This window comes from Myxocyprinus asiaticus, chromosome 43, assembly GCF_019703515.2.
Source record: "Myxocyprinus asiaticus isolate MX2 ecotype Aquarium Trade chromosome 43, UBuf_Myxa_2, whole genome shotgun sequence".
In the NCBI taxonomy this organism is placed as follows: domain Eukaryota; kingdom Metazoa; phylum Chordata; class Actinopteri; order Cypriniformes; family Catostomidae; genus Myxocyprinus; species Myxocyprinus asiaticus.
Genome location: NC_059386.1, coordinates 34,848,335 through 34,866,237, shown reverse-complemented (window position 1 = coordinate 34,866,237; position 17,903 = coordinate 34,848,335). Strand labels below are relative to the sequence as shown.

The following is a 17,903-nucleotide window of genomic DNA, read 5'->3' as shown; positions in this document are numbered from 1 at the left end:
AGTCCGTGCATCTGATCACGTGACTCGTTGTGCATGACACCGCGGAGACTCGCAGCATGTGGAGACTCCTGCTACTCTCCGCGATCCACACACAACTTACCACACGCCCCATTGAGAGCGAGAACCACTAATCATGACCACGAAGAGGTTACCCCATGTTACTCTACCCTCCTTAGCAACCGGGCCAATTTGGTTGCTTAGGAGACCTGACTGGAGTCACTCAGCACACCCTGGAGTGGTAGTCAGCGTCAATTCTCGCTGAGCTACCCAGCCCCCTCAAATAATGAATCCACTTTCCAAAAAATATTTATTATTGCATTTTTAATGATGAAATTGTGTGAAATGTTTTCAGTTGAAATATTTACAGCTTAAATATACAACCATATGATATTGCATCCCCAAAAAATGCAAGCACTGTTAATGCAATGCATTTATTTTTCAATTAGTGCAATTCAGCATGCTTTTTATTTCAAAGACATTTGTCATTATAATACTTCCATATCCAAACATCATCTGCAGCCTGAAACTGAACTTTTGATCAGATTGTAGGAGTGAATGCACTTGGTTGCATAGAGCTATAGGATGCTCCCTTGCTCCCTATTTAGAGAATGACTTATCCTCCAGTGTGCTGTCTGTCTGCACTGGTCTCAGAACAGTTCGAAATGCACCTTATTTTCATCCTAACTCCATATAAAGCCTCAAAGCAATTTTATTTTCAGCTTTTGGATTAATACATTGATTCTCAATGTGAAAATACACAGTAAATATAGGAATGCATTTACTAATTTTAATGAATAGAATCGTATTGTACAGTGAAATTAAAATATAACAAATTATAATTTTTTTTTTTTGGTATTGTTCAATTGTAGATTGCAATTATTATTATTTTTTTACACAGCCCTATTTAATAAGTATTGTTACACAGCTCTCTAGAATGCTTGGTTCAGATTGGTCAATCATGGTGTTCTGTGGTCAAATATTTTATTATAATGACCGCAAAACTGTAAAATGGACTGTTATCTCAGGCAAGTATTTCCATTTAAAAACATAGCTGTACTTGTTTCATGTCTTTCAAATTGCTCGGTGCTTTCTCTTCTTGCATAATAAAATAATTTAAACTCAAGTTAATATTTAATGGCCATTATTTATTTATTTCCCATGTTATAATATACAGATTGGGAAATCATTATTGTAAAATAAACTCTTTCAGGGTAAAACAGTGACTGACTGTTTATTATCCCTTACTTAGTTTCTTAGTAATGTGTTCCAGATCACTTCAATTTTGAAAGTGACTTTGTATAGGAGTTGGGTCTGTCCTGACTTTTGGAGGTGAATGGAAAATAACCGCAGTGTGAATCAATGAATTAACATGCAGTCAGCTGCTGTGATTTTGAAACAAAGACCTGCTGTTGTATACACATCTATTTATAACACCAGGAAAGTCTTAAAGCCTGTAGTCCTCTCTCTGAGACAGCAAACGTATTCATTTTATCTATTGGTGTGGGGTCTTTTTGTTTTCATTATGTAAGTGTGTAGTTTATTCTGCTCTGGAGTTGCTAAATATAGAGCTGGATTTGCTGGGTCAGCAGGGTGTATTTTTAGTGCCGGTATAGTTTCCCACTTAAACTGCTGCACTGAATTGCACTTCTCAAGACATATTGGGCCAATAAATTAAATGAGCTAAAGGACACTAGAGAGTTATCTCCAGGTATATGCCTGTTTTCAGAGATGAAGTACTGCGTTTACTCAGTGTATAATGTGGTCTGGTTTGCAGGTGTACTGTGCAGGCTGCTGTAACCGTAAATGCAGACTGAAATATCTTGAGAAAGAGGCCAGAGTTTGTGTCACCTGCCATGTTACCATACAGAGAGGTGAGTGCTAAACCACTTTAATGTAATGTACGGCTGTCTTAATAAAATATACTTAAAGCTGCACTACGTAACTTTGTGCTCTCTAGCGACATCTGTGGTTGAAACTTAAAATTGCAAGCAATTTGTGGAAGAATACGTTACATCCGTCGTGTTTCAACACTGCTCTTGTGGCGGACGAATCTCATGATTTTTAGATTACCTGGACATCGCCTGTGCGATCATGACTGAAAGATATAACGTGTTATTTTCATATTGATATAATTAAGTTGTAAGATTAAACATTTTAAAAATGATATATTACTTGCATTGAAGATAAACAGCACTTATTTACATATGAATGAATTGTACACTTCTGTCACTACACTCAAAGTGCTTTTACATTGAGAACAGGGGACTCTCCTGAATCACCAGCAGTTACAAGTTTATTTTAATATGATTATTCAAGTGTTTTATCGACTACTAATATTTGTATTGTGTTATACTTATCAATTTAAGAGGTTAAACTCATGATACTGTTGATTCAAGTTCAATGTAAGACTTCAGTATTTTGACATTATTAATCTTGTCAACGAAATCAATGATGAAAACGTTTGTTGACGAAAGGTTTTTTGATTTCGTCAATGATAACAAAGACGAGATTGGAAAAAGCGCCTCAATCCGGGTGGTGGAGGACGAATCTCAGTTGCCTTCACGTCTGAGATGTCAATCTGCACATCTTATCACGTGGCTTGAGCGCGTTACCACGGAGACGTAGCGCGTGTGGAGGCTTCATGCTATTCTCCACGGCATCCACACATAACTCGCCACGCGCCACACCGAGAGTGAGAACCACATTATAGCGACCACGAGGAGGTTACCCCATGTGACTCTACCCTCCCTAGCAACCGGGCCAATTGGTTGCTTAGGAGACCTGGCTGGAGTCACTCAGCACACCCTGGTTTTGAACTCACGACTCCAGGGGTGGTAGTCAGCATTTTTACTCGCTGAGCTACCCAGGCCCTTGTACATTATTATTTATTTTTTTTCTAAACACTTGAATATTTGATTAAAGTTTGGTCTGTTACAGTTTGACACTTTTGTCCATTTTGCATGTCAAGACTAAAATTTATGAATATAACATGATGAAATATTGACTTTTTAAAGAACATTTTTGTCAAAAGACTAAAACTGACTAAAATGAACACGGCAGTTGATAAAGCAAGTGAAACTGTAGGCCTAATAACACCGTAAAATAACAAGCAATAATGGGGATAAAATATACTTTATTAAACATAAAAATAATATATAGCCTATAAGAAGTCCATTTCAGAACTCATACGTATTAGTAAACATGCACAGTAACTTCCCCTGACAACGGATCACACGGGTAATGTTCGATTCATAAAAGCATTACCCCCACTAGACAACATACTGTATCATTATAGCAGGTAAACAACTTCGCCAAACGGATAACATATAAACATCCATCCAGACTGCAGTGACGCTCTCCTAAACTGTGTAAGTATTACTGAACTGAGTTGAACAGCATCCTCAGCCGGAACATGTGACAGCCGGCACTTCTTTCCTGTATTTACGGACATGACATCATGACACCCCATGTGACTCTACCCTCCCTAGCAACCGGGCCAATTTGGTTGCTTAAGGGACCTGACTGGAGTCACTCAGCACGCCCTGGATTCGATCTCGCGACTCCAGGGGTGATAGTCAATGTCAATACTCGCTGAGCAACCCAGGCCCCCATAATCCAATATTATTTAGTTGCTTGAGAAAAAACCGATCGGCACATGTAATTATTATTTTTTTTTTTTGCCCTCTTCCCCATTTCACGTTGCATGTAAACTTTACCGGCGTTATTGCCGGCTTATAACGTGCGCAAGTCTTGTTCTCAAAACTGTTTACATTTCGAAGTCAAAAGCAGATTATTATAAGTCTCATGTAATCGCAGATTTCTTACATTCTCAGTTTTTTGAATAAGCTGTTTTTTTTTATAGTTATGACTCATAATTTATGAGCATCTTGTTGTGCATGTCACATTCAAGACGTGTCGGCTGTTAAACTTACTGCTGCTGTTTCTGCCTCACAAATCCACCAATTTGCGTGGTGATGTTGGCGTAAATAAAACGACATATTTGATGTACTGTAGCACCAGGACATGACACGGTTGTTTGGCAAATTTGACAAGCTGTACCGCTACAATACAATCTACTTGCTGTTTGTCATTGATCTTCTCGCCTATATACTGTAAGTGTGTTGATCTGTTTTCCTGTGAGCGCTCAGCACTGCCTCTCCGGGGAGGAGACTGTTCCGCAGCTCTCAGTATTGCGCTGAATGGTTTTAATTACACTATAATGTGTTTATGTATCATACAGTTCATGTGGTATTGTATAGTGAGTGTCATATCATACGATACGATTTTTTTGCACCCCTAATTTTTCATTTATTTTGATTTAGATTTTTCATAAATCTAACACAATGCAACAAATCAGGACAAATATAGAACAGGATTCATTATTTTGAATTATCACACTGAAATTTCATGAGATGCAACTGGCTGACAAACACATTTTGAGCTACACATAACCCATAATCTACACATATGATACACATCAGCTACACCGAAGTTACACACAAATACACATATTTTCTCAGGCACTTGAGCCTAAATAGCGAAACTTACATTATTTCAGTAGTACACCCAAAAGACAATAGTGTGTTACACTTGCTATAGTTAACTTCAGTATTGCTTCTGCATCAGCTAGCAATGTCAAATGTAAATCAAAACCATCACTGAAACTTCAGTGCGGCCTCGAGAACGAATTAAGTATAATATATGTGTACACGCATATGGGTTAGTTCATTGTTGCACAGAAAATCAACATGAAATAGTGTTTGTTTATATAAATATAGTACTCTTTTCTCTTGTAATAAACAAAGAAATAGATATCCTGTGATGGAAATTTTAAATAGATACAAAATAATCAAAAAATATATAATTTATGGAAGTGCGGAAAAAAAAAAAATCCCAGACACACTTACATTCCTCGGGTCTCTAGAGACCCTATACACTTTTGGTACTTAAACCATTATTAAAAAAATATATATAATGTTTGTTGCAATTTTGTGTGTGTGTGTGTGTGTGTGTGTGTTACACTATTTATAAGAGAGAGACTGAGGAATACTAAACATGTTTGGGCACAACTCCAAAAATGGATGAGGTACAGGGGGTGGAATGAGGTCCCGGGTCTCTAAAGACACAAGGTATTCGTTTAAGGTTTGAAGCAATATTCCAGGTTCAATACAAGTTAAGCTCAATCAACAGCATTTGTGGCATAATGTTGATTACCACAAATTATTTTGACTCATCCTTCCTTTTCTTTTTAAAAAAAAAAAAAAGCTAAAATCGAAGTTCCAGTGAGGCACTTACAATAGAAGTGAATGGGGCCAATTTTTGGAGGGTTTAAAGGCAGGAATGTGAAGCTTATAATTTTATAAAAGCACTTACATTAGTTCTTCTGTTCAAACTAGTGTATTATTTGAGCTGTGAAGTTGTTTAAACCATTTTTACAGTCATTTTAGGCTTTTAGGGTTTACAGCATTTCATCTTCATGGAAACGAAGTTGTAAAATTGGCTATAACTTTACACAGAAAAGGTTTGTAAGCTATTTTATCACACTAAAATCATATTAGCACACATTGTTTACACCTTGTGGCTATACTTTTGAAACCGTGAGTATTTTAACATTTACGGAGTGGCCCCATTCACTTCCATTGTGTCTCACTGTAACCCAGATTTGTTTTTTATTTTTTTAGAGACGAGTCTAAATTAATTTTTGTGGTAATCAACATTATGCCACAAATGCTGCTGATTGAGCTTCACTTGTATTGAACCGGGAATATTCCTTTAAGAGATTAATGTGATTCCATCAAAACCTACAGCAGTTTGTCCAGCTGTTTTCTTTGATATTAGTGCAGAATCATTCATACAAAAAATGAAAGATGACCATTAACTTTTTTTTGCAAAGCTCCTCATTTCATACAGTGAATGCATATAGTGTACAAGGGCTGTCGAGCTTTAAACAAGGCAAACAAAGCTACATATACCAATATAGCATAAATATATAATGGACTACTCTTATAGTGGTTGTTTTTTGGAGCTCGAAAAGGCCTTTCCTCTTTTTATTTTTTTTAATGTATGTATATCTCATTTTGTGTTCCATGAAAGAATGAAAGTCATATGTTTCGAAACTACATGAGGGTGAGTAAATGATGACAATTTTCCTTTTTGGGTAAACTATCCCTTTTAAACTTCATTCATACCTTCTCAATCATGTCTCTCGATGCTCAAGTTTTCAGTATGATTATTTGTCAAGTAGCCTAAATGAAAGGTGACACCGATGTCCTTGGATGGGATGTACCATTTTGTTAAATTTAAGACTCATGGACCTCTCGTGCACCTTTTGAAATGAAGCAGCCGAGATGCCCTTTACCCTTTTTTTTTTTTAATTTATGGGCAACCTTTTCAGATTAAGCATCTGAAGCTCTTTTATTTTTCAAGGGCTGATTTAATGGAGAAGATCAAGGCGTTGTATTTTTTTATTTATTTTTTGTCCTGGATGGTCTGTAAAAAGAGGTTGGCTCATGGTGTGTGGCCAAGTGAGTGGTTTATTTGCACATTAAAAAGGACATTCATCACAAAGCAGCATGTCAGTGCTACGAGTCACCAGCCAGCTCTCGCAGGGTTTGGTGCAGGGCTGGGTGGAGCCAGGGCACTGGTGCATGTCCTTGAGCGCGCGCGCGCGTGTGTGTGTGTGTGTGTGTGTGTGTGTGTGTGTGTGTATGTGGTGGGGGGGTGGTGGTACTGGACCCACCTGGTGCAGTATTCGTGATCCACTCTCTTACTCACTCCCTGTTTGAGGAATAGAGTTAGACACACAAACACACACACACACACACACACACAGCTCCTGCTTCGTCACGCATTTCAGTAGACAAGGGTTTCGTCACCCCCTCAGCCTGGGGCAGCCATTTAACACAACCTTGTCCGTCTCTTCGATGGACAGAGCTTGTACTAGGAGCTCAGTTGGAGCCAGTTACATTCGTATGACTGGATCCCGTTTCAGGACGAGAACTGGGCCGTCCCCCCATCCTTCTGTCACATGCGTGCTCTCTCTCGTGTATCAGCATGGGCGACACTTCATCCATTGCTCAGCATGTACTAACACGGTCCTTGGAGACTTACGTGAAACCTGTGATGAAGCTGAAAAAGAATTTGGGTTGGAGTTAAGTTGGGATGAGGTAAGTTTAGGACAACACTGAACCAAAGAGAAATCTCTTGGGACTTAAAGGGTTAGTTCACCCAAAAATGACAATACTGTAATTTTTTTTTACTCGACTTCATGTTGTTCGAAACTTGGATGACTGACTTTCTTCCGTGGAATGCAGATGACGACGTTAAGGAGAATGATAGCCTCAGTCACCATTCACTTTCATTGCAATTTTTTTTTTTTTTCAGTACAGTGAAAGTGACTGTGAATGGTGACTGAGGCTGAACTATGCCTTAAAAGTGTAATTGTACATTTTGGCGCTTTATGTGAGGTAGTTTAGGTTTTTATGAATTTTAACGAGTTCAACCTAAATATTTGTTTTTCCGATTAATCTGCACTGATGGTTGCTTTTGGATCAGTTATTGGCAAAAATCAACGATGTATACTTTTTATTTTTTTTATTTTATTTTTTTAAAGTCAAGGATGAAAACTGCTCACATTTGTATTTTGTTACTGTAAGGTTATAAACATGAGCGCTCCAAAGAGGTTAAGTAGCAGGTTTCATGGTTATGTCAGTATTGTTATTTTTGTAATAGAGCACTATTTTACATTTTAGTGGAATTTTCATTCATATTATTAATTTTAAAATCTATCGGCCGATTAATCAGCTATGAGCCTGTGCTTGTGGTGTTGGGGGTTGTTTTTTTTTTAAACCTTATTTATAGGTATCTGCAAAATCCACTATCGGTCGACCTCCACTTCTAACTTTTCTGCAGCATCTTTAAGCTGTTTTGGTATTTATTTCTTGGCTTCACTTTTTTCTTTTGCCTAGGTGTATTTGTCATCATAGTAATTTTCAGCGTGAGCCACACTGTAAAAAAAAATGCTGTTGTTTTAACAAAACAAAAAAAACCTGACAGCTGTGTTTGCCAGAATAATTATGTAAAAAATAGTTAAAATGTAAACAACTTTACAGAACAACATGTACATTTTACAGTTTAAAATTGTTGTAATATACATGACCACGATGGCACTAAAAAAATAATAATAATTATCTTAAATTTACAGAAAAAAAACCCCGTCAATCTTGATATTAACCTTCTGAAACTGTAAAAATCTGCTTTTTACTTTATAAGGTATTGTTAATCACCGTAAAAATTACAGAAGAGCACATGATGATATGATGTTCATCAATAGAGGCTCTTCCCGGAGCAATGACCAATAAACATGTCGAGACAGTGCTCAGAGACACTCACACAAACACTAAACACCATCAGGGTAACACATGTGAAATATAAATAATGCAGTAAACATGAACTAAACTACATTAAATATAAAACAGAACACCCCAATAAAGATAAGTGATATTAAAAATAAGAAACATAACCATTCCCATAAAATATAATGAAATATGATGGGCCATGCAGGGAATTGTGGGAACGCCCAATTATTTTTTACTGTAATTTTAATAATAATTTACTGTTAGAAGTACATGTACTCTCTTGTTAAACAATGTAAAAAATTTTTTACCATTAATTATACAGGAAAATCATACTTTTTACATCTAAATCATTTAATTTGTACAACATTTTATTGTAAAAACTACTGTATTGTCTTAAAATATATTAGTTTTTTACTGTATATTTTACAGTTAATATTCGTTAATCAATGTTTTATTTCTGTAGCATTTTTACAGTTTTTACCAATAAAATTACAGACATTGTTTACAGTGCAGCATATTTACAGTTTTGTGTTGATAGCTGACATGTTTGAGTTTGTCAGATGCAGTGCCAATAGAATCAGTTCGATAAGTGTCCATGAATCTTAATCAACATAATGCAAATCAAGCCTGACTCTCTACTAGAGAAGGTATCAGCACACTGAGCTGCAGTTTGCACTGGACATCCTGTTTCTTCAGTTCAGTTTGGTGGCAGATTGCCCTTCAGTTTATAAACAACTCTCTGTGATTATAATCTCAATTATTTATTCCACTAGCCTCAATTACAGCTGCCACAATTAAAGCTGATATGTGTAACTTTTTTTGATGTTAAAATACTTTCTCGTGTCCCAGCTTAACCCTTTAAGTGGGCCGGTGAGGGTAAAAAGTAATTATTAAAATATGAATAACTACAGTCTTGACCAACACAAAATAGGTATCATTTTAAAGCTTAGAATTTGTACTTTACAATGTATCTATGCATTATGACCAAAACTGAACAAGTGCTTTGATCATTTATTAAAAAAAATTGTTTTATCACCAAAAAAAATAGTTTTTATCACAGTACATATTATTGTAATAGATAAAAACATCAAACCCATCAAATAGCCATGTCACATGTTGTTAAAAAGCTCTCAGAAAGTAGAATACAACCAGCCTATTTGTTTCTCACAGACAAAAAATATAGCGAGTAATAGCTAAGTATATGTCTTTGTCCTACATGTTTCAAGTGAACAGATGTTGCTCATACAGTTGAAGTCAGAACTTTATATACACTGTGGAAGTCATTAAAATGTGTTTTTTAACCACTCAACAGATTTAATATTAGCAAACCATAGTTTTGGCAACCGTTTAGGACTACTTTGTGCATGACACAATAAATTTTTCCAACAATTGTTTACAAACAGATTGTTTCACTTTTAATCGACTTTCGCATTTCCAGTGGGTCAGAAGTTAACATTCACCAAGTAAACTGTGCCTTTAAGCAGCTTGGAAAATTCCAGAAAATGATGTCAAGCCTTTAGACAATTAGCTTCTGATAGGAGGTGAACTGAAATGGAGGTGTACCTGTGGATGTGTTTTAAGGCGTACCTTCAAACTCGGTGCCTCTTTGCTTGACATCATGGGAAAATCAAAAGAAATCAGCCAAGACCTCAGAAAAAGAAATGTGGACCTCCACAAGTCTGGTTCATCCTTGGGAGCAATTTCCAAATGCCTGAAGGTACCACATTCATCTGTACAAACAATATCTCATCAGACCGCTCAGGAAGGAGACTCATTCTGTCTCCTAGAGGTGAACATAGTTTGGTGCGAAAAGTGCAAATCAATCCCAGAACAACAGCAAAGGACCTTGTGAAGATGCTGGAGGAAACAGGTAGACAGGTATCTATATCCACAGTAAAACAAGTCCTATATTGACATAACCTGTAAGGCTGCTCAGCAAGAAAGAAGCCACTGCTCCAAAACCGCCATAAAAAAGCCAGAATACAGTTTGCAAGTGCACATGGAGACAAAGATCTTACTTTTTGTAGGAATGTCCTCTGGTCTAATGAAACAAAAATTGAACTGTTTGGCCATAATGACCATTGTTATGTTTGGAGGAAAAGGGTGAGGCTTGCAAGCCAAAGAACACCATCCCAACTGTGAAGCATGGGGGTGGCAGCATCATGTTGTGGGGGTGCTTTGCTGCAGGAGTGAATGGTGCACTTCACAAAATAGATGGCATCATGAGGAAGGAAAATTATGTGGATATATTGAAGCAACATCTCAAGACATCAGCTAGGAAGTTAAAGGTGTATCTAAACTTCTGACTTCAACTGTATATGCTGCGCCTTTGTTTATAACTTCACGAAAAATAAACGGAACATAAAATATCACATACCATTAGAGAAGGACGATTATTTTTAAAACAAGCCCACACACAAGTAATCGTTTACATAGATCATTATATAACCCACAAGAAGCACAATGTGTACACGGCATCTGGCTCTCTGGCATCTTGCTATCTGGCTACAAACCCGTTAGCTATCCTGTATCAGATGACATTATCAGAAATGCTGTAGCATCATGGAATGCGCCAACCAGTGGTGATAGTCCTCCATATTTGGGCAGAGATTCATGTGATCAGTCACTCTAATTACATATGGCCACCAGGAGATGGTGCCAAGTACATGGCACAGACTTAATGATGACTGAAATGGCACAGAATGAAACTCATTCTGTGTAATCTCATGACTAAAATCATGTCTGCATGCTATGCAAACCTTTAGTCATTGTTGTGTTTGCATGTGTAATTAGTTCTTATGAATAGTTATTATGTTTTATTTGTTTGGAGAGGCTTTTGCACACTTGGGGACATTTTGGACACTAGGATAACAAAAATAATTTATGCTATAACTTGATTGCTTTGTTGTATCTACACAACATTTTACTCTGTTACAGGTGACATGATTGGGAACAAAAGCAGTTTTTCTGAGCTACCTAATTTACACTGAGATATACAGTATAATGTAAAATCAGAAATGTAAGAAAAAAAGTACATTTTTAGAGCAGTTGTGCATCGTAATCAATCACAGGGATGTCTGTTGCTCGCTCTGTGTATAATTATGTAAGATAGTAAAAAGGGTCAGTTTAGATTTTTGTTGTCTTGATGGTGTTGAAAACTGCTACTTTACGTTTTCTTTCTCTTATCCTCTCCTAGTTTCTCCACCTTCCATTCACCACATTAAACTAATTGTTTAGACACCACTGATTGTGATTGCTGATGCTCGTTTTGTGTTTGTGTGCAGCTCAAGCCCATGAGAGGATGATGAGCCCCACTGGGCCCAGTCCCAATCCCAACATCCCATCAGAGTACTGCTCCACCATACCGCCCATGCAACAGGCCCGTGCCGCCGGAACCCTGAACTCTCCCCCACCCACCGTCATGGTTCCCGTGTCTGTCCTGAAGCACCCCGGTAATGATGGTATGCACTGCACTCTGAGTCAGAACACAGAGTTATAGGACAGTCCCATTTCTATAATTAGTTCATGAATGAAACAGTGGCTGCATTCCAATTTGCATACCATCTGTACTGTATAGTATGCAATACAAGAACTCTTAACTATTTGAATGTAGTTTAAGGTTTAACTATCTGTTTAACTATCATTGTATAATGCATTAACGCTTGTAATGTTATTCATCATGAAAATTATAAAGTGCTAACAATTATTTTCTATGATCTGCACACAAACTACCTCACACTCTTTATTGAAGATATCTGTTTTTGTGTTCTCGTATGCCGTTTTGCAATTGTTTTCCTATGTAAACATGCGCTAGATGGCCCTGTTTGACTGGTGTGCCACGTCTCGCTGTTTTCTTCCGCATCTCACGCATGAGTGCAGCATTTTTTAGGACATCTGCCATTTACTGAAATTTACGTTGATAGATAATTTAAAAGGGTTGTACATCATTTTGACAGATAAACAAGCAAGAAACTCTGCTTAATCTGTTTTAGCTAAACATATTCTTAAACTCGAATAGCTACTTGGACGATTTCCCGTGTGGTTTCCAACCGCATCACAACACAGAGACGGCACTCATAAAAGTTACTTAATGTGTTCGGCTAAATACTGATTCAGGCAAAATATCAGTGTTGTTATTACTAGATCACAGTGCTGCCATTGACAATGTTGACCACAACATTCTCCAAGACAGATTGGAAAACTGGATAGGGCTCTCTGGGATGGACCTAACTGGTTCAGTTCATTTCTAGAAGGGAGGGGTTACTATGTGAACATAGGCAACTATGAATCTGAGTGGACCTCTAATAAAATTTGAGATATACTCAAGTTTAATGACAGACAGACAGACAGACAGATAGATAGATAGATAGATAGATTGTCCCAAAACTGGCCGAGTGTCTTAGTATACACTCACACTATATTACTCAAAGTACATAGTATGTCCCAAAACTGGCGTGATGTCTTGTATGCACACTTTATGCAAGTGTATGCGGTATACTAAAATTAAGTAATATATACCACTGTCAGCTGTCATGATTTGATAACTATGAAAAGTGTCAATTACAGCATTCTATTTAGGTGCTGTTTGTAAATTGTATTCGATTTACAAATTTATTTATTTTTTTGTGCCATTTTGTGCATGAATGCAGAGGCAAATCTGACGTGTTTAAATTAGTCTTAAGCATATCAGTAATGCTCACTATATAAATTATGCTGTGTACAATTTATTAAAAATGTGAATAACACTGTTTTTCATGCAATTAAAATATTCAGGAACACAGTTCTCATGTTGTTTTGATGCATTGCCTACATAAAGAATATGGCATGCAACTGCCACACACAAAATAAGTATTTTTAATGTAAATTCTATTAATCAAAATGAATAATCGCAATTACAATTTTAAAGGAAATAATCAGCAAGTATGATTTTCGTCATAATCGTGTAACCCTATGTGCAGTAGAAGTATGTGAATTGGAGCCCATGTCTTTTGATATTCCGAAGTACACCTGAAGAAGTCACAATTTAGGCAAACTTTATTTGGAACACCATTTTAAATGTAATCTTGATGAAGCTGCCATTTCTGTTTTTGTATTTGTTCTCATAGGTTTTCCACGTGAGCAGAAGCACGTGTGGTTTGCTGATGGTATTTTACCTAACGGTGAGGTAGCGGACACCTCTAAACTCTCTGTACAGACCCGAAGATCCTCTCAGGAGTCCAGTCCAGTTACACCAGATCCGCCGGGGGTGAGACGGATAAATCCTCTTTACTAATCAGCTTAAGATAACTGATAAAGACTGTTGAAGTCATTCATTGATTTGTTGCCTTTCAGACTGATGGTATATTCCCTGGTGAGACTGGCGAGGGTGGTGTGGGTGCTGAGGTCTGTTCCGACAGTCCTGCTGAGGTGAGACGCCCGCCCGTCAGGGGCCCATGGGACTATGCGCTGCTCTGTGGGGTGGGCAGCTGTGTGCAGAGAGGGGTCAGTCTGGTGCCTGAGGATGTTGAAGGTCTACCTCCACTGCTCATTACCACAGGAGAGGAAGAAGATGGGGGTGAGGACATTTAAAGGGATAGTTTCACCCTAAAATGCAAGTTCTGTCATCATTTACTCACCTTCATGCTGTTCCAAGACTGTCTTTTTTTTTTTTTTTTTTTTTGTGTCCTTTCATGGAACTCAAAAGGAGACATTAGACATTACATGTTATTCTCACTAATCAATCACTTTCTTTGCATCTTTTTTCCATACAACAGATAACATCTCCTTTTATGTTCCATGAAAGAATAAAAAGCAATATGGGTTTGGAACAATGTGAGTTGGTAAAGTATGAAAGAATTTGAATTTTTGGCTGAACTATACCTTTTAAAGATTGAAAGGGTAATGATCCTAAATCTACCAAGTCTTTGTATTATTTTGTGGGACCCAGTCCTTTTATCTCATCACATTCAATTCAGACCGCAGACTTTACTTTCTGTGGCACTTAATAATAAATGATTTTCTCTGGATTTCATCACAGATTTATTAGTTGAGGAACGTCCTGCTGTTTGCCAGATATTGTTGCTATTGGAGGAGGGAGGCCCACGACCTTTGACCTTTGTGCTCAACGCCAATTTACTGGTGAACGTCAAGCTCGTCACATGTATGTTTTAAGATCACCATCTGAAAATAGTTCAGATATGAGAGGATATTCCACCTGTTTTTTTGACAAACATCATTGCTCTCTTTGTCACTTTTGTTGGTGTTGTAGATTATGGGCAAAGGTGTTGGTGCTTGAGTTCTAATGGTCTTCAGGGAGTTGGACAGAAGGAACTGGTGTTTATAATTGAGTGTCTCCCAGAAGAAAACAGTCTGCCTAAAGATGTATTCAATCTCTATGTTAGTATATACCAGGATGCACAGAAAGGTACGTTATTCAAAACTGACATAGTCTTTTGAAGGAGCTTTATGGACTCTTCACAGACTGTGATGCATTTCTGCCTAAATTTAGCAGCATTAATCTATTAAACTCGGGGTTCGTACAAGGTGCTTGACGTACTTGAATTTGGCTTTTTCAAATTTAAGTCCTGGAAAACCCTTAAATAGCCATTTTTACCAAGAGGTGCTTTATAAGTTCAGAAAAGTTTAAGAAAATCTTAAAATACGTTGCTTAAATCATTTAATAAATGAATAGCATTTTTATTTTTATTTTATTTTTAACGGCAGACCACTGCTGAAGGCAATGCATAGACGGCGCTGTCACGTTGCACGTGTTACTTTTGGCAGCGATGTTCAGAATGGGCCAAAACAATTGTTTATAGATACTGCTGTGGTGGATTTAACAAATATGAATCCTTGCAACTATCAGTTTTAATTAAAAATTACTTTCCAGAGTGATATGAAATGTAAAATGTTCTGAGATTTGAATGCAGATCAATGAAGGATTCAGTTTTGTGAGCCGTCTAGCGCCCCTTTGTGTAAAGACAGCTTTGTGTCTCACAAAATAGATTATTTCTGACAACATTTAGGCTGATATCAAAGTATGTTGACAAACATGTCCCTTGAATTTTTTTTTTAGTCAAAGTTTTCAGATAGCGAAAAAATGTAAAAGGTGGCAAGAACTGGCTTGAAGGTGTAACTCATAATTTAATAGTGAATTTAAAGCAAAAGCCAAATAACAAACAAACATGCAGGACAGCTGCCTGTAGCTCTCTCTCTCGAACTGCTGTCTCCGGTCGCCTTTATCCCTCGCTCGCCTTATCAGGCTGATTCGGTCCGGGCGTGCGTCATTCCGGCCCGGCCCCGCCCTCCTCCGCGCTACACTAACCTTTAATGATATGAAATGGATTGACTCTGTTTTGCCATTTTGTTTTTAGAAAATATATTTGAAATTGTCAATTGCCTGAAAAAAATCCTCGTCCCCTTAATCTGGTACACTATTTCTATGACATGTAAATGTATTTGTGTATTTATTTTGTACTTATTTTTCATACAAGCATTAGTGCAAGGCTGAACAAGTGTACAAAAAAGCAAAACAAAATTATTATTAATAATTTAAAAAGAATGTTTGTCTTTTAAATACAAAAGTTGTGGAAAATAATTAAGGCCAAAGTTCAGAGACTGCTGAAATATACATATAGTGATTTGATATTAATTCACATTTTAACTAATATTTGAAATATTTGGTGTTATACCCCATTGAACCCTCAAAATGTGACGTTGTAGCCTAACCCATTTAACCCTCATTAGTGTTAACTTGCTTCATTCGTGAAAAATTAAATAATAAAAGAGAGAACAACAGCCAAGTTGTCCTTTTATAAATAAATATTAATATCAACATGTTACAAAATGTTTACCCTCAGCATTTATGGGCAAAAACTGAACAGAAAATTTTAGTATTTTGTTACATTGGAAAGTCCATTTTATTTGAGAATGACCCATTTGCAATTTGGGTCAGTTCCTCACATAAATCTGTTGTGTGACTTTGGAAAACATGAAACAGCACGAGTCATATGGACTACTGTTTACGGACCCAGTTATTCACTATCGCGTTTTAAGGGAGCACACTACAGTTGCACATCAATTTCAATATGTGGTGTTTTATAAAAATAAATTAACTGAATGAATAAAATATTTTTGTTTAAAATTAACAAAAATAATTAGTTTTAATGACATCTCAAGCATAGTCCTTGAAAACAAATAAAAATGTGCTTAAAGTCCTTGAAATTCCTTGAATATAACTTGAAGCATCTGTACATACCCTGAATTTTTTTTTTTTTTTTTTTTTTTTTTGCTGTTCGCTAAAATAATATTTGCTGTAGTCTCCCATTCACTGCTATAGGCGTTTACTCTGCTATAGTCTACTTCTACTAAAACCTGGAAATGTGAAAAGGGGCCATTTTATACTTTTTCCCATATTTTTGTTAAAAGTCTTGATTGTAATGTTAGGCAAGGTTTCTTATACCAAAAAACATTTTGAATTTAGTATTTCATGGCCATTTATATAGCTACAGATACACTGAGTGTGTACTAAGAGATTGCACCAGTACATAGTACATCAAACTTTTATTTAAAAAAGCGAGCAAGAAAAATCCTGTTTTTCACGATATGACCCCATTGGTAATAAATCCAGTTTATACCAGCAAGAACATTTTTAGTTTTGTGGTGTCATTTGTTTAATGAGATTCTTGCTATTTGTTTAACAAGAACACAAAACATTCGATATGTAGTAGTTTAGTAGTTTTAATGTGGCGCTTGTCCTTTTTGTTTTTTCATCACAGGGAAATTCATCGAGCACCTTAGCAATGTGACGTTCACTGACAGTTTTCTGGGCAGTAAAGATCACGGCGGCGTGGTGTTCTTCTCTCCCAGTTTTCAACCGGTGGATGGTCTGGCTTTACCGGAGGTCTCTTTCCTCTGTGGGGTTCTGATTCAGAAGCTCGAGGTTCCCTGGGCCAAAGTGTTTCCCCTCCGACTGCTGCTTACAATGGGGGCGCAATACAACGGTGAGCTCTCGTCAGAACAGGAAGAACCTCAGTAGACCTTTCATTGCAATGGAAATGCTTGTATTGTCCCATTCATTAATGTGTATTTCCTCCCTAGAAAAGGAAAAAGCTAAAATGTTTTTATTTTTTCTCCCCAATTCGGAATGTCCAATTCCCAATGCGCTCTAAGTCCTCATGGTGGCGTAGTGACTCGCCTCAATCCGGGTGGCGGAGGACGACTCCTTAGTTGCATCCATGTCTGAGACCATCAAAACCGCGGAGACGTAGCGCGTGTGGAGGCTCACGCTATTCTCTGCAGCATCCACGCACAACACGCCACGCGCCCCACCGAGAGCGAGAACCACACATTATAGCGACCACAAGGAGGTTACCCCATGTAACTCTACCCTCCCTAGCAACCGGGCCAATTTGGTTGCTTATGAGACCTGGCTGGAGTCACTCACGCACTGGATTTGAACTCGCGACTCCAGGGTGGTAGTCAGCATCAAAACTCGCTAAGCTACCCAGGCCCAAGCAAAAAATTTTATTAACTTTACAGTTAACTTTAATGCATATTATAGTTTAT

General features: G+C 37.3%; 1 protein-coding gene across 2 annotated transcripts in view; it reads left to right on the top strand.

Moving 5' to 3' along the window:
• The window catches only part of zfyve16 (zinc finger, FYVE domain containing 16), a 42,927-nt gene that overhangs the window by 6,607 nt on the left and 18,417 nt on the right, over positions 1-17,903 (top strand). Inside the window, exons 4-10 of one of the 2 annotated variants that reach the window (XM_051685097.1) lie at positions 1,775-1,871; positions 11,642-11,809; positions 13,463-13,602; positions 13,689-13,911; positions 14,374-14,496; positions 14,605-14,760; positions 17,114-17,338. In XM_051685097.1, coding sequence (XP_051541057.1) covers positions 1,775-1,871; positions 11,642-11,809; positions 13,463-13,602; positions 13,689-13,911; positions 14,374-14,496; positions 14,605-14,760; positions 17,114-17,338 — 1,132 coding nt within the window. Of the gene's footprint in view, positions 1-1,774; positions 1,872-11,641; positions 11,819-13,462; positions 13,603-13,688; positions 13,912-14,373; positions 14,497-14,604; positions 14,761-17,113; positions 17,339-17,903 lie in introns of both variants that reach the window. The other variant, XM_051685096.1, reaches the window with a different exon arrangement.